Here is an 18,642-nt window from a genome sequence, read left to right as displayed (position 1 = left end):
TTAAACCATTAAAATAATCGACAGTATACCACTAAAATACTCACAACCTTCCAGTTTTCGGATAACTATATTAATATGTGTCGAGTATGGGGAAAACACATTAGAATTATAAAAAATTATAATTTATAATACATAGGATTTGTTTATCCTAGCATTTTTTTTTGCGAACATTTATGTATTGAGACTCGTCGGTTAGCTTATAGTTTTAGTATGTCCAATATAAATCAGTAAAGGTCTTGTAACAAGTACGATATATTTTGACAAATTGCTCATAAAATCTTTTATAAATTTCCTAATAACTTTGTATTAATTCACAATCAAATGAAAATTTTAACCACGCTGTCTTTATAAGGTAAATTGTAAAGTCACGTCAATTCTAATCATTTACAAAACTCCAAAGCGTCCTAAGAACTATATCTACGAATTCATACCGCCTCCAACCTCTGCACCTAGTCCTTAACAACCCAAAACCATACAAAAATGCCCCAAAAAGCCAACAAAATCCGCCAATCACCATCCAGCACCTAAAAAACCACAAATACTCACTTGCAAGCGTCCAATATCTGTTTGGCCGTCATGCTGATGTTGAACGTGACCGGCTTCAGCGGGTCCGACTTTAGCGGCTCCAACTTCACTACCGCTTGGCGCCCGCCGAGCACCGCGTCGCTGTTTCCTGATTCTGTTGGACGAAATTGAACTTTAACTATTTGAAGTTATGGGTTAGTTTAATTAAAGGGGAAGGATCGAATCCTAAAATGTTTTTTGGCCATTAAATATATCGTTTTCATTTTGGCTGACTACATATTCAAGAAAGATATTCCATGGTATAAATTAATAAATAATAACTAAGTCTTAATGATCTTACAGCATCAGATAAATCATCTTGGTTTAAATTAATGTAAGGCGCGGGTCAAACACAAGCGGCGCGGGCGCGGGCGTGCCATAAGCGCGCCTCTTGAATCTGTTTTGCACCACGTCCTTCTTATACATTTTGTATGAAAGAATTTTGGAAAGGCGACGAGGCGGCACGCCACGGTTGCGCCGCGGGCGTACCGCAGGCGTACCGCAGGCGCGCTTCCCCCATCGCATCCAAATAGAGGTCAATTCACGGTCATACACAATCAAAAACAAATCGGGTGGTAGTAGACCGGGAGATACTGACACAAAATTTCGAGTCATTTGTCTGTTACAATTTTTACAAAAAAAAAAATTTGCAGATTTTCGGCGGTATGGCGACCATTTGGAATCGTCCGAAAAGTATGGCATGGCGATTTTCGTAAATGGCTGCACGACGATGGTTACCTGTGCAAAAGTGAGCCTGGTACAAATGGTTGAATTGTTTTTTTTAAATCAACACATTCGCGTCGGTATGGCGGGCTGTAAGTCACACCGGAAAAGTATGGCATGACACTACCGCCTACTTCTTTTTTATGGGCTATCGGTAAATTCTAAATTTTTTGTGTTACAAATCGTTTGACTTCGCTATTTTTCCGACGAGTTCGACTAACGCCCACGCGTCTAAGCCGCCGGTACCAGCGTTCACACCATCGTTTTTCTTTTTGTCATTGCGTACTAAGACCCCTGTAGAACCGCCATCCTGTTACAAATGACTCGAAATTTTGTGTCAGTATCTCCCGGTCTATAGGAGACGGTAGCCTGTCAGTCAAAAATGTGTTCTCTCTGTGTGGAATTATATAGAGCTGCTATTACATACCCTTCTTCGTTTTGTTTTTAAAGGTGAATTGAATTAATCGATGAAATGATTTACACAGGTGATGGCAGTAGGGAAAGTGAAAATGAAGAAGAGCATAATGAAAGTTCCCATGTATTTACAATGTCAGAAATAAAGATAATCCTGATTTTGATTGTGTTTTTTATTTATTTGTAATTGTAATAATATTGTGGAATGATCAGTACTGTAAATACTTTTGAACTGAGATTTTAATGATAAGATTTATATGGTTTAAATGTAAACCTGTGTTTGAAAACCATATTTTATCTATACTAATATTATAAAGAGGAAAGGTTTGTATGTATGTATGTATGTATGTATGTATGTATGGTTTTAGACCCTGAGAAAGAACATACGCTACCTTTTATTGCGAAATATGTACCACGGGCGAAGCCGGGGCGGACCGCTAGTACAATATAAATTTTGTGTTATTTTAACCTTCTTTTCTTCCATCATTACACCAGCACTACTTTAAAATTACTTTAAAAGTACTATAAAATTTTCCAAGTAAATTCCAACATTTTCAACAAAGATATATTTGCAATCGTGGGGTTATCCTCGCTATTTACTTACAAGGAATTATCAAAACAAAATCGTTACTTTCAAATTAATGTTAATCTCTTTTAGCACAAAAAACATAATTTTACTAAATTATGCATGAAGAAAATGCATTTAACCACTCTATATAAATATCATTTTCGGACGCCAACAGCGCGCCCGCGGTGCGCCCGATGCGCGCCGCGCCGCTTGTATATGTCCCGCGCCTAACAGAATCAGCGATACTGATGATCGTGAAGTCTTGTTAATATTGTTCAAACTTTTTACTGTTATATTTTAGAAATTTAATTTTTTTAAATACCTAATTTGTATGAAGGAAATGTTAAAATTAAATTATATTTTTTCAAATACGTAAGTACTTGTATATTGTTCTTGTTAACGTATTACTTTCACATGTTTTCGCGATGCCGGTATAAAACTTTTAACTTACACAAATCATAAATCTTAGACACCAAATATATTCACAATTGTGCATAACTAAACATATACTTCACATATGAATATTGTAATATGTATATGCAAATATTTACTCTGTACGTATACTTCCTATTCCTATCATAATAATAACTTTACATGATGTCATAGACCTCACTAATTAGCCACTCTTTCAAAAACATTCCTCAAACCGTTACATTTACATTGTTCCCACAAAATCATTTACTTTAAAACCCAAGAAAAATTATTTTAAAGAGAAAAATAGTACACTGCGCTTGCATGTTACATTACGTTATCTACACGCCAATTACATCGTAGGGAAACTGAACGGGCGTGTTAATCGCAACTCGCATCCGAGTGTCGCGATGTTAAAGAAACTCGTGTTTCGTTCAATCTGCATCGCGATAAACAGACCGAATCGCCTGCAATATGAGGGTTCACACGCACTTTTAACACGCAATTTATATAAATTATATTTAACTATTACCGACCGCGGCTTCGCCCGCTTTGTCTAAAACCTTATATGAGAACCTTCCTCGAGAATCATTCTATCTAGTAAAAATACCGCATCAAAATCCGTTGTGTAGTTTTATAGAAAAAGCACAGACAGTGGAAAGCGACTTTGTTTTATATTATTTGGTAAAAACACCGGAGTATGGACGTAAAATTTTAATTTTTATGAACAGCAAATACTCACTTTTAATTTTCATGTCAAACGAATTATGATATAACGTCAACATTGTATCAAAGACACGATTTTGTCACTGTATAATTTTTAATTAAAACTCCATGATGTATATAAAAACTCCGCGAATACTATCTAAACAAACGACATGATAATTACAAAACCGTATCGAACAATTCCCGATGTTACAACATTTCTAATAATTTTATCATTTAACCTATTTTACGCGATATCACTATGATTACATAACGTATACTATTTCAATCAGCAGAGAACTTCAGAGCTACTTATAACAAAAGGAAATCGTATCCCAATTGTGTTAAAATGTTTGCATTATGTTTGTGTTCGTGACTTCACTTTGTGTGTGTTCAATCACTTTACTAGAGCATATAATATTACATATTTACATATTTTTTAATAAATACATAATCCAGAGTTTTATCAATTTATTTAGGCCCATATATCATAAAAAGTCATTATATAAAAAAACCATTGATATATTTAATGTATAAAAACAGGCAGCACACGATAAACTATAAACACGTGTAGCTTTGAATACAAAATGCAACATTCCAAACATTAACAATGTATCTAAATGCAAATGAGGAACAAATACTTTGCCTATAGTTTAATTAATATGAATGATTTGTGAATGGATTTATATTGTAAATGTAAATAACACATAAATTTATATGCAAAATTAAATAAACATATTCAATTTCAATAAATAATTAATATTTGAATTTCAGTTTGATAAATTGTAAATCTCTCGTAATTTGACCTGATTTTGAGATATCGCATTCGATACTGCGCTGATTTTATTGATAAATAATGAAACAACTAATTCCTATTTTCCAATTGAATATATCATTAATTTAATTTAAAATTATTAAATATGATAATTCTGCTGTAACACATTGTTCTTAATATTATTACACTGGCTCTTATAAATTAAATAAAAATATGTTTTATAATACAAAGTCTTTGCATTTGTATTTGGCTTTGCCCCGATTCAACATTACCAAGAACGGATAACAGAAAATGGCTCTAACTTATATGGCTTTCAAATGGGGTCACATAGATATTGTAGCAAATGCTTTATGTTTATGGTATGTAAGCGGTAACGGTATTGAATATTTTGTTTTATTGCAATAGAGTACGCGTGTTTTAACAATTTATCATATATTTTTAATAATCTGTATGAGTATATAAAAATTAGGATATTGTTAGGTAATTGTACATAATACCGAAAAAAATCATTCAAAAATCATTCGTGCATTCTTGTTCAAGTTCCATTTCAAAATATTTATAAGGTTTATTAGCTGTTTAAACTATTCCTTTTATAAAATAATAAGTGTAAGAAAATTTACGATAGTTCGTTTAAAAAAAATCACATTTTTTAATTATCATATTAAGTTTGATCACTTGTGAATTTTACTACAGACTGATATAATATTATGTTCTATTTCGAAAATCATGGAAATAATAGTGTAAAACTAAATTTTTGGAAAAACCCTTCCTTCTACAATCACGTCGATTATACATAAATGAATTTCCTTCCCGTTAAATAAAATTATGTTTTGATTGATACCTAAACGCAAACAATTTCTACCGGAAAAATAAACAATTTGTGTTGGTATGAAATAAATCGATATTTGCCAGGAAGGGTGGAACTTATTCTAATTATTGTTTGATTAGATTGATTGCAGTTTAAACTTAATACGGTCATTGAAATTATAAAAGAACCTATTTGAAAATAACTTTTAATTGTCTTAATAATAAGTACTTTTAGATCTACACTACAATCTTTGTATTTAATCTCAATGTATCTATTCAAAAATTGTTTACAGTTCTGTAAGAGATGTAAATACATTTTTCATGTACTTACAAAAATATTTTTCTACACCGCGACCGTATCTATCCATGGTATTACTTACACTGTAACTTAAGAACGGCTAAACCGATTTGGTTAAAAGTTTAACACCAGAAGACTGATATAGGATAGTTTTTATCCACATTTTTTTTAAATACATTACATCCGGCGAACAGCTAGTTATTTATACTTATATTAAAAAAATTTAATATATTACTCACTCATAGCGGGCTCCTTTTTAATATCTGGTTGTGTATCTGAGAACTTCTTAAGTAAATCTTCAGCGAGCGACTCCGCGTTGTCGCTACCGCTCGTCGCGGTGGTATCGCTTTTCGCTACCTGGCAACATTAGAAAAAAACAAATTTAAATCCACGTTCCAAATTCAAATTTGACATTTCAAAAAGAAAAACTATCTTGAAAAAAAATTGACTACGTTCGAAATTCAAATTCACGTAGACGATGACTATAATAAAATTGACATGTTAAAAAAAAAGCACAAATTTGTTCAAGATAGTTTTTCAAATAACGCTCTTAAATTTAGGGACCTAAAAACCTGCCGCCGTCTTAATACTAAAGGGGGGGAGGGATAAGGATTTTCTCTTATTTTAGATACAAACCGCTCGCGATCTCGCCGCTTGAGACAATCTGTATTGTTGAAGAAGCTGTTGCATCATCGCCTGAAACAATATAATATTATAGTTACCATATTTCAAGTAAAACAATACATAAATAATAACCATATTATCTAATATTTTTGCTAACAAACATTCATAAAGTACATAAACGTCCACAAGATACATGAAAACGCATAAAGTTACGCTCAAACGTAATCACATAAAACACAACGCTATATAAATAAGCCACTAATTGACTTAAAGTTACAACGTAATACAACTTTCCCAAAGGAACGCGGGTCAAGAGGGTCTGAGTTTGTCGATAATTTGTTTCTCTCAATCAATTCAATCAATTTCACTAATTGAATGGGCATCTTGTTACCGGTGCTATATTCATGTATAAAATCGATACATATGAAATTTGGTACGATATTGTATGGAACAAAAATATTATAATAAGTGCATGTATTTTTAAATTAAGACTTTATTAAAAGATTAACCGCCTGGCGATATAGTCTATTGCCCTGTTGACGTAAGTATACAAAACAGAATTATCAAAATATTATACAACGTTACAATCTATTGATAAAGAAGTTAAAATTTATCTCCAGAAAATTTTTCTCTTGCTACAAAATAAGATCTATTCCCTTAATTTGTTCAAAACCGTTCCAGCAGTACACATCTCTACAAAAAATCACAAAATATCCAAAAAAAAAATAAAAAAAATCACAAAGTTATACTTGTTGGTGCGGCGACAAGTTATGCGAGTTCCTCTGCAAGTGTTGCAAGGTCTGCAATTGGTTCGGAGTCAGTGGGATCGGTTCCTCTTGCGTAGTACTGCTTATACTCCCGCTTCGTTTCCCCGGGTAAGGGGGTGGCGCGGACTTGGGCGCCCGGGATGACATTTCCGCAGATATGGGTAAGTTCCACGCTTCTTCGATAGAAGGCAGTGGACGACGTCTACGAAAGATAAGTATTGGTAAATATGTAATAGAGTATATGGAACCTAAAAATACATGAGGCATTTTAAGATTCATTAGAAATTTAGGCGGAATAAATATATTATTATAATAATTAATAAGGGTATTTTGAGTAAAGGCGATTACGAAGCGAGGAGGTGGCCTAAGAAGCCGACTTGTGAGATTGAAACTATAAAATACATGAGGGATTCACTCACACTTACAGAAATTCACAGATTATATATTATTATAACAATTAATAAGGGTATTTTGATGTATTTTTTGAGTAAAGACGATTAAAAAGAGAGGAGGTGGCTAATAAGTAATGAAGCCAACTTGTGCGACTGGAATGATAAAATACACAAATATGTATGAAATAAAGTACACGGAACATTCAAATATATGAAGGCCTAATTAGAGGATTGTGTGGGTATAATATAATTGAGTACCCTGATGCCCTTTTCAGTAAAGGCGATTACGATATGGGGGAAAATAATTAAATGGCTTTTTCCTTATTATTATCTAATATTAGATATTATAAGCTTGTTCATTGTGTAGACGAAAACATCGATGAAAATATTTTTTCGGTATTCAATATTTTTTACATATAATTATCTATAACTAGCGGTCCGCCCCGGCTTCGCCCGTGGTACATATTTACGTTTTCTCTACATAAAAACCATCCTCGTACTTCAAGGAATATAATAAAAAAAGAATTATCGAAATCGGTTCAGCCGTTCTCGAGTTATGCGCTTACCAACACATTTTGCGATTCATTTTTATATATAAGAAGATTAATTGTTGCACTTGATTTGTTAAATTGCATTTTCCTTGTATGTCTATAATTAGTGTTAACAATTTGTGGCTATCCTTTGTAAAATAAGTAAAAAAAATGTTAAATAAAGTTAATATTATGTAAAAACATGTGTACTATTGTATAATAATGTTAACATATAGTTCAGTGCCACATTATGTAGATTTACAAACAACTTACTAGTTTACTATGAACTGTATGTGCCATATAAAGAAATATCAACAAAGTATTTTCTTTAGAGAATTTCATATTAAAAGGAAGTCTATGTAAAAACATACATTGCATAAATAGTATACGCAACATTAATTAATTATCATTTGCAATTGTACTCAGCTTGTGTAACAAATGATATAAAAAGAAATCTATTACTACTTGTAAGCTCCAATAAACAGTAAAAAGAATTTAATGTCAAATTAATATTAAAATTTCACAAATCACATTGCGAATATCGTCCATGCAAAATGTAGCATACCTATAAGATATTCGTTTTCATATCATAAAAATGAACTAAAAAAAAAATAATAGTTCATTTTTATGACAAATTCCCCTAAAAAGTTTCAGACTTGTAGAGTAATTGATAAATAGTCATCAACAATTTCAAAATTTGTTGTAAACAATAATATTTGAAACTACTCTATATCTTCTCAGTTCTATATTTTAAGTAAATCCTCTACAAAGTTTCAGCAATTTGCAATTATATTAAGCTTAATATTATAATTTTCAAGGATTTTATATAGTTTTTATAATGTTGGTTATCAGTCTGTATAATTTGCATAGAGATGAAGCGTATAACGGAAACCTACAGCCACACTAACTAGAGTTTTTATGTGAGAAATAAACTCGCTCATACGACAATTAGTATTCGTTCATTTAATGAAAGGACAAAAAACCTATTCGCATAGGTTAATTGCATGATTAAAAAATATTTTACTTCACATTTTTTAAATGATGGTAAATTATGATGTCCTTATACGCTTCCAACTATTTCATTTATTTTTTTCGTATACGCCTCGTTTTTGTTTTAACTATGAACGCGATACAGAAATATATTATTCATTAAGTACAAAAACGGGGAGCGAATGGAAAAATACAATTCTTTTAATCTGATAACCACGTACAAATAAATTAGTATTCTCATTAAAATTAGAAGCCATTTTTTCTATTGACGTATCGTTGAGAAATCAACTAAAATTGATTAACAACAACAAGCCGATACAAAACATTCCCAACCCTGTTCGTTGCTAAAAAATACACAACAAAGTTCATTAACAACACCGCATTCAACCCACCACCGGATACTCACTTGCCAGTGACGGACGGCATGGGCGCGTGTGCCAAATGCGCCCGCAGGAACGCGAGTCGCTGTCTCAGGGCCGTATTCGAGGCGGTGGCCGCGGAGCCCCCGTTGTTGTAGCACGCGAACGCGTCGCGCGGCATCTGACAGCTCTCATACAAACTGCCGAGGTTCGTCCACGCGGCCGAGTGGCCCTTGTCCAGTTGCACCGCGCATATGTACGCTTGGAGCGCGTCCATGGGCTGATTCTGCTGCTGGTATAGCACGCTGGGAGGAGAGTAATGTTAGCTAACACGCTTTATCTGAGATATTAACCTAACATGATCTAATGAAACTGATGTCTACAAAACGTGATGAATGTTAAGCTACAACTGTATATGACAATACAAAAACTTCCTTCTTATAATGCGTGTAAATTCACCCTTTTTAACATGATAAGACTAACAAAACAGTTTAATTAACAAAAAAAATCAGGCTGTTTTCTTGATCGATGACTCCGATATCCTATTCAAACCTATTTACATTATAATTAATATCATCTTACTTTTACAACATTTTCACATATAACAGTAACCGATATCCTAGAAAAACGTCTTTCCTGTTGCCTCCTTAACCGGACAATAAATCGTGAGAACGCAAAACAAATCGGTGTCGATATCCTACGTCCGTCCGCGAATACACATATCGTTAATGTCCGTGCCTAATTATTTTATTAAACATTCAAATTAATTCGTGGGAATACTGATATGAAACACTTGAATATATTCCAGTTCTGTAACATTATAAAATAAATTCATACCGACTTCGTTTTCTTCGACACTAAATGCCTGTTAAATAAGTGAATAATTTAATTATGTTTAATATATTTGGCAGCGACGCAATTAATCTCCTTAGCATCAGTTTCAATAAAATTATGCAAATATAGTAGAGCCATTTTAAAAGGCAACATTTGACATTTCAACAAAATTCAACAACGTAACCTAGTAACCACGACATAGAATAACATGATATTTCGTTTTGTTAGAACTGCACATTTGTTTAACTTTTTTCAATTACGATTACATAGTTATAATAATAATGACCGATACAAGTTATTTTATGATTTGATTTTACTGATAAACCATTCTAAACATAATAAACAATTTCTGATTTAAAGAACTGACGTCGCTACAATTTTGTATCAATAAACCTTTCTTCTTTTTAAATACCAGAGACGTTACTCTAAAAATCGAAATCTGACATCTAGAATCGAATGCATTGATTACTTGGGAATAAAAATTATCATAAATTATTGACATGTGTTTCAAGTTCGATTGACAAATGTTTCAAGTCCGTATCGATTAATTCACTTTAATCGATGTTTTTAAGCAGGTTACCACCCTATGAAGATAAAATTGATAGACGTCAAATGTTGCCTATTAAATTGGCTCTACTATAATAACATGGTAATTTTGAACAAAAACAGATTATTATCATTATGCTTGAGTAAAATACTTCGAATACGCTAATTAATATAGATTTTTTGTCAATTAACCGGTCAATTATTTAAGCTGACTGAAATTACTAGTTTTTGTAGTCACAATACAAATATGTGACAAATATGTATATTATAGGTAACGAGACATAAAACAAAAAATATTCCGTACATACTTTGATGAATTCTTTGCTTCCTTTTTAAGCGATATTTAACGAATCAATCATTATAATTCTTCTTGTGTCATCTGTATAAATAATTAATTAAAGTACTTTATTCCACAACGTCTACAGCCATCGTGATCAATTTAAAACAAAAAATGGTATTCACGCATTGCATTATCTGCATTTCCGGAGTACCTTTAGAAAACCCCGTTTACATGAAACAAAGCCATATTACCCAGATGACCGATCATCACGATAAATCATTTCAAAACGAATCCAAAGAAAGAACATACATATTTTATACACTTAATACGTATTATTACTACCATCAGTTTCAAAATTCAAAGCACTCACCCAATAGAGCACCACGTATCAGCGTTGCCCTCGGACTTCTCCACCGAGTTCCTGTACGCAATGAACGCGTCGTGCACTTTGCCCTGGGCCGCGAAGCACCTCCCGAGGAGGTAGAGCCCGGCTCCAGACTCCGGTTCAGCCGCAACTGCCCTTTGCAGGCACCAGATAGCCGCCCGGGCTCGGGCTGCCGGCTCGTCGAGAGACGCACAGCGGTGGTATAACCATCCTGCGGAAGTTGGTTATTGATGGAATGCTCATCGAAATTTACCTGATTCTTTAATATTTTTAGTCGTTACGACTCGCAACGGTCGTTTAAGCATCCTGGAGATGTTTATAATTGATCGAATGCAGAATTTTATCTCTTTCTAGTATTCTTAATTGACCGGTTTACTGTCTATGATAGCAACAATGTCAGTAGACACGTATCAAATGTTTCAATACCCTCCTTAAATATACGTTTCTATTGTTCATGACATCTATCTAACCTACCAAAAATTTAAGGTCACCAGACTCACATTGTTATCTGATACATATTATTCTTGCGAAACACAAGGTCAACGTGAAAGTAAAATGCTTATTTATTTATTACTCTCTCGTGCCTTTCCATTTTTTCGCTAAAGTCACACCTAAGTGTTATCTTGTAACAAACAAAAGTTATAAACATACAATATGCTAAAAAATTGAAACACTAGATAGTGATGGCAGATGCCATCAACCCCTTTTAAAACACGCACATATCTTTACTTACAACATTACACTGGATTTTTTTTAATTTGTAATCGACAAGAAACATGCGCTTACGTCGATAATTGAAGCTATAAAGAAAGTAATAATGACCTAGAAATATTCGGAAATCGGTTTCATGCTATGAACATTCTCTACAAGGTAAACCAGTTCGCATGTACAATACTCCATACAATTATGTATGTTGAATAACATTAAGCCATAACCGGTAAGCATCCCTGTGCACGGAAGCACAACGAGGGTAATGTTTGTTTATACTTTATAGCACTCGTAATGACGAATGTTACTACATTTCATACATTTCAATGCTGAGCAACTGGTTCATATAACCCCAACATTTTCCCACGCCAAGATTCTTGCAATCTGACGTTTTTAAACATAATAGGCGGTGTACATATGGAATGTTATGTTATAACATCCGTTTCTATTGCCAAGTTTAACGGTGAACTCTTACCTAGTTGACGACAGACGTCCGCTTTCAGAGTGGATGATAATTGAGGTTCCTTGAGAAGTCGTTGATAGGCATCTCTTGCGGCTTTCTTGAGCCCTCTCGCTTCCAGCAAGTGAGCAGCGTGGAAGCTGAGCTCGAGTCTGGTGAAGGTCGCGTCTTGGTTCGGGGAGAGCCTTGCCCTTCTGAAGTGGACCGCGGCTGCGCCCCAGTGTCTCCGCGCCTTGAACATAAGCGCCAAGCGGAGATGCGCATCGGCCGCCCGCGTGAATCCCGGCGACACGTAGAGCGCCATCTGAAGAGCCTTCGTCGCCCTAGTAGGAAAAACCCACCACCCTTTGTAAACATACCACGAGACCATCTACTAGATCTATAGTAGTCGAGCAGGTTAATGTAACGATCGTGGTTTCATTTCCTTAATAGTGTTTAGATTACTTATTTAAGATCATTGTACAATTTGTACACATCAATGAATACATCAATTAAAATGAGGCTCAAGGAGAGAAAGATAAATGAACGTTGACCCACAAATATCTACTAGGTCGAGGTTACGTTCGAATAAACAAATAAATGAGTAAAGCGCAAAGAATAATAAATAAACAATGTAGTGATTGTTAAAAAAAGTGTCTCGGTAAATATTTGTAATTTACTCTTTATGCGTGACGTTTGTAATAGTTAGATAATTGCCTGAGATAACAACGCAAATACGTAAAAAATTCGAAAGCTGAGGGTAATGTCTTTGTAGCCGTCTGCTCTTGAATGTCCTTGAAGGTCAGGCAGTTATTAGTACATTGCTACCTAGAAAAAGCAATAATCATAAAAGCAAACGCCAAACCAACAATAACCATAATATTATTGTACAACAGTGAGGCAAAGTGATCCTTAAACTTCGGGAACATTCAATGCATGTTTTTTGCGCTGTGTTCTTTACAAATGCGTTCCTTGTACGCATCGGCAAGTTAATGGTGTAGGTACAATTTTTTTTTCTTATAATTTAAGCTTAACTATACAAAAATCTTTGTGGTAAACTTCACAGAGAAATTGCCATACAGCCCAAACGATTCCATAAAATGAAGTACCTAATGGAATTTATGTAAAGAATAAAAGCTCAGGTAACTGGTAAAGTAACGGAGGCTTTCAACTATCAAACAAAAACGCGAGCAAAAAGCAAAAGAATCTAGCCAGCGCAGGAGTTTGTTACAAAAATTGACGTGTCCGTAACATCCGTGGACATGGTTATTGAGGAGCGCATCACCGGAGCGTAACGTCACCGATGCGCCCGCGGGGTCGATGACCGTCTGAGGCTCGTTCGTGCAATCGATCGGACGATGCAACGCAACGTCTAGACAGCGATCGCGTTCCGAATCGGACGCATTCGGGTATAACTTTATTTAGATGACCTCGCCTGACATTTGCAAGTCGAAACAAAGGAGTGAGGCAGGTGGCGTCCTGTACACGATACCACCGACCAAATTAAATGGCGATTATATACGCACACAAGTATAGGAATGGACGAGAGCTTTCACCGACATCGCCCGCAGCGGCGTTCATACACTTAATGCCATCTAACATTACTTATTCACATGTATCGCTCTACTTGGCTCTACTAACAATTGGTAAATATCACGCTATGTTAGGTACTTGTCCATTATATTATTTCTTCATACCGATTTCCTTATTAAAGAAGCCATACAATGTTTACAAAGGGTGTTTACGTAACGAGGGAACTTTTACAAAATTTTGTTTGTGTCATCAGAATATGGTTTTACGTCATTTTTTCACCTTAAGACTGTATACATACAATAATATTTCCGATTAAAAAAACTTCTTTGTCATAAACTGGTTGTAACCTAACAATGCTATTTCGTTGGATAAGAAGGGACCGTCTAAAAAATGTAATTCAACCTCCCCTTACGAAGAGCATTGTATACTTCAGACTCGACAGGTTTGGAGCGAGGCGATCGCGTCAGAACATCAAAGGATGTTTTTGTGCTTCGAAAGCATGACATTGTTCTTACACTCGTACGCTTTTCCATTAAGTATACTCATTACCCATCGGTAGACCATGTTTACTTAACACTTCATGCTCAATTTATGAGGCTCTGCAGATAAGAATATCAGGCGGACTCTGATATAAAACCGGTTGAACCCTCGCTCATATAAATATCACAATAAACAAACAGATTCTAACATGTACCAATAACTTCGATATCACAATGATTGATAACATGACACGTGTAGCTCTTTGTAACAATAAGTTGAAATTTCCAAATGTTAAAAAAATGTTATTCTTCATCCTTTATTTATTTTTATTCAATAAAGATTTGTATTTCCCGACAGATTCGGTGAATTTATTTTAATGAGAAATTATCGCAAAGATTCATTATGTACTTAACCTCGAGCGAGGGACTTAATCCGACCGGCTACCTGCCAGCAAAAACGAGGTATCAATACGTTCAGGTAACGAAATTATTGTAATAAGATGGCAGGAGCGATTTAATACATGTATGCGTTTGAATTATATTTCATCTCCAGAAAAAAAAACAAAATTGACAATAGTGGAATATGCACCTGGCTTACGGGGTCTCTTTAAAAGATTATTTATTTTTGATACAGCATTTGATACGTGCTACGGTTACCTGTTATTTGCCTTTTAGTAAAGATTGCTTGATATAGATCTTTTTCTTTGTCATACTATTAGAATGATACCGAATATAAGAGAAATTTTGGCAAAATTTTTCAGACGTAGGTACAATTTAGATCGCCCACATGAAATGAGGCAAGTAAACACGGAAGCTACTCTCGTTTTGCCAACATTGCAGCTGTACGTTTGGTACACGAGAGGTGTTGCCGGGGAGGGAACGAGGAGTGTGGGGAGGAAGTAACACCGGCATGAGGCTCGGCTCGGCCTGACCTACTTCTGCGTACTCGCGCGGCTCAAGGACGGATCGACCGCTATTTATAGAGTTCATTCGTCGTACAGCATAACACTTTACATAACTGAAGTAAGCAGTCGTTAGGTGCGCCCCATGTGCTAGACCACGTGATGTAGCTAGCGGCAATGAACGAAGCTTTCCCACGACATCTACAACCAAAGGGGAATGTTAGTTAAGACGATACACAAAAAAAAATCCACTGCTTGGCGGGCGGGGTCTAATAGCTCGCTATCGCGAACGCCGGTGTGCGCGAAGTCATTCATTGCAAACTCGCCGCGCTGCCGCTGGCCGACTCGGGACAAACATGTATGGAGTCGTCATACAGTTATAATATTGTTATACATTTATTCAATTGTTGATTTATTGGTTTTATTTTCTTGCTTATAAACAAATAATCTTCTTTCCAACAACTACTTAGACATTATTAATAATTATTATTATTTCGTAATGTTTACTTTATTACAAAATAATACAGGTTATAAATAATCTTTAAAATAACAAAAAATATTGTTACTCTGAAAAAATGAAATGGTACTCAATAACGCGGACTACTGAATTGACTTAGATAGAATTTGATGCTGACGTAGATATTACATCATGCCCAGAAATGAAAGGTACTATTTCTGAAAGAAGTTATAAACCCTAATTCTTCTCAGTCAAAGTCAAGAGTGGAAGATATCACTAATACAGTAAAACTGATGCGAAACTTTGGATGTTAATTTGTATAGTTTTTTGTTAGTTGTTACTTAATCACGTCAAGACTACATTACCAATTTTGATAAAATATAGCTAATTGCCTGGATTTACACATAGGATACTTTTTATCCGAACTGAACACTTTTGTGGGATAAAACAGGATTCACGATATAACCTAATTCCACGCGGGCAAAGCCGCGGTCGGAATGATATTTTTTTAAATAAAAAAATTGTTTAAAAAAAAACAAAATATATTGACGCATGTATTTATTTTTTGCACTCTATTATAATTGTAATTATTCATTACAAATAATCAAAATAAAATAGCCAGAACAAAGTTAGGCCCTGGTAGGGTAGGTAGGCAGGTACAGCAATGTGAGACGAACACTGGCTTATTTATACCAATAATAATGTATTATAAACATTAAATTAAGTTTACTTTCTAACAACAAAAATACATAATATTAGCTAATGTGAAAGCGAATCAATATTCATCCAAATCGGTTCATGTCATTAGGAGGAGTGACTGCAGCGCCATCTTCCGGGCCCAATTGTGTTTCCAGATCACCCAGGAACTCAATTTAATATACTTACACAAAATTTTTCGAAATGAAAACTCACATTACTATGTAAATATGAATATAAACCTGTTTTATTACTAAGCAATTTCCCGCACAGGTGTAGTAAGTATAAATGAAATAAATATCAACATCAAATTCTTTATACAACATACTTATCTACCACCTTCTAAGAAATGTAATTCTTGAAATTATTTCGTATTTTTTTAAATATAATACTACTCCAATGAGCTCCTGTTCCATATTATGTCCGCCATACTTCCACTAAGTTCACCATGATTTTTTATTTCTTTGCACTTTGTTGCTTTTTGCTAAAAATGGAATCATGCGATAAAACCAGTAGAACGTTGATAACATACATTTTTGACTGAATAAAGGTACTTACGAAGGAGTGGGTTCACATTGTGAACAATCAGTGGGTTTATTTTCCTTCTGGATTCCGGATTTCTGAAAAGATTATCTATGCTATAAATGAAAAAATCTTACACATTCGTTATGTACTTAAAACAGGGGTACATATCAAACATCGTCTATAATACAATTATCATCAAATTTAAAATAAAACCAACTTACTTCATTAATTTGTTCCAATTGTAAGCATTCTTTTTCCTCCAACCTTTATGTTTCTTCTTCTTATTTTCTTTATTGTCCCCATTTGTCTCATTTTGTCTTATCGTGTTGTCACCCTTTTTTACGATTGCGCGAGCGACACAAGTTCCCCGTGTGACGGCCGTAGCGGGAATGACTCGTGCAGCGATCGGGGTAGGAAGGTACAGGGCGGCTCTCGCTATATTGGCTGGTCGCGCGCTAATTTCAAGTATTTCTTGTTTATTTCAAAACCATCGCATATTTCAAAATTCTAAATCGGTAGACGTATAGGTTGTATATTTTATAGTTAATATCCAAAAAGTCGTAACTTTACGTTTGTTATTTTGAAGATGCCAGAGATTATAAAAAAATAACAATGAGAACTTTGTATTTTTTTTCTATCGAGAAAATATCATGGAATCATGTTTCTAAAACGGTAGACGTATTGTGTTACTATTGAACTTTCTTGTCAAGAATTTTCATCACGACAACTTTAATAATATAAAAATTACGAAGGTTTAAAAAGGGCCGTAAATGTTAGAAAAATTAATTCATCACCTTAAGTGTAATAATAACCCACTTCCCCATTAACGCGAGGGATTGAAACGAGATTGACCAGGTCACGAAAGAAATGCCGAGGTCAATATTTTGCGAGCATTTGCTACGCTTCTAAGATCTAGAACAAATAAATTTAATGCTTGTATTTTTTACAAATGTTATGGATAAATTTCATGCAATCTGAAAAACAATGGTCAATAAACTCAAACTCAGTTAACTGTAAGAAAGTGTATTGATTGTTTGTCCATTATTATCATTGAAGGAGAGGATCGTTTCGATGGATACAAGCGCGTATAGCAATATTGATTTTGCGGATGCTAGCAGTTGGCAACGACAATTTTCTAAATATACACAGTACAAATTTCTGTACAATGGGAAACTAAAACGGAAGTACAAAACATAGATGACATATATACAGTTTAAAACCATTAATAAAGTAAATTGCTTGAGTAATGACGCTCAATATAAACGTGACGCAATCACGCGATGCATTCAACGTTACCGTACCTACAATTCACCTGACCACATTGCATCACGACCTTGGTGCCACGGCAACTGTATGCAACGCGAACTGCATTTAAGTTAGCTTGTTATCTATCAAACTTTATTTGAAACGTGCAATAAAAGCCTTGGCCCTGTTTATGAATCTACCTATAACCATATTTAAACTGCTCAAGTGAAATTATGTGCAATTAAATAGGTGGCAGAAAAATAAAAATACGAAACACAAAACTAATATAAACAATTGACAATTCTTAAATTACCTACTAAATTTTAACGGATGAAATATAAGATATAGTTATTAAAGTTTTATTGCGTTAACTTTTTATTTTTATTGGTGAACCAATTGACATAAAACTGAAAGAAAAATAAACAAAGCATTTATAACTGTAAAATTTATTTTTACGGCGGAAAGAACGACCAGCCAACAGTTGCCAATACAAAATAATTTTAGCTCAGCAGCATGACACATAAAAGTGAATGACACTGTATTGTAAATACATAATATGTATCTCAAATAAAAAAGTCACCAGAAAGTAAAAATAAAACAAAACATTGAGCTGTTTTGACCATTGGAAAACGAGACAAAAGTAATATTGCATATTAAGAACACGAGCAAATAACATTGTACAAATT

At 34.3% G+C, this 18,642-nt stretch overlaps 1 protein-coding gene and 1 long non-coding RNA gene across 3 annotated transcripts in view; both read right to left on the bottom strand.

Annotated features, from left to right (window-relative positions):
* The window catches only part of Utx (Utx histone demethylase), a 38,669-nt gene that overhangs the window by 4,139 nt on the left and 15,888 nt on the right, over positions 1 to 18,642 (bottom strand). For both annotated transcript variants that reach the window (XM_089696178.1, XM_089696179.1), the window contains 7 exons: positions 12,156 to 12,463; positions 10,958 to 11,183; positions 8,975 to 9,232; positions 6,639 to 6,858; positions 5,902 to 5,961; positions 5,505 to 5,622; positions 547 to 679 (listed from right to left, as the gene is read on the bottom strand). In XM_089696178.1, the coding sequence (XP_089552304.1) occupies positions 547 to 679; positions 5,505 to 5,622; positions 5,902 to 5,961; positions 6,639 to 6,858; positions 8,975 to 9,232; positions 10,958 to 11,183; positions 12,156 to 12,463 (1,323 nt within the window). The remainder of the gene's footprint in view (positions 1 to 546; positions 680 to 5,504; positions 5,623 to 5,901; positions 5,962 to 6,638; positions 6,859 to 8,974; positions 9,233 to 10,957; positions 11,184 to 12,155; positions 12,464 to 18,642) is intronic.
* Positions 16,278 to 17,479, bottom strand: LOC149487593 (uncharacterized). The gene is made up of 3 exons (XR_016315726.1): positions 16,933 to 17,479; positions 16,745 to 16,806; positions 16,278 to 16,670 (listed from the first exon to the last, which is right to left on the bottom strand). It is a non-coding gene; the product is annotated as an uncharacterized LOC149487593 (long non-coding RNA).

This window comes from Colias philodice, chromosome 6 (assembly GCF_061535455.1).
Source record: "Colias philodice isolate Cphi_HAF_F1 chromosome 6, ilColPhil1 Martin Lab GWU primary, whole genome shotgun sequence".
NCBI lineage: Eukaryota > Metazoa > Arthropoda > Insecta > Lepidoptera > Pieridae > Colias > Colias philodice.
Note: the sequence above shows the minus strand (reverse complement) of the source record. Positions and strands in the feature narration are given on the sequence as shown.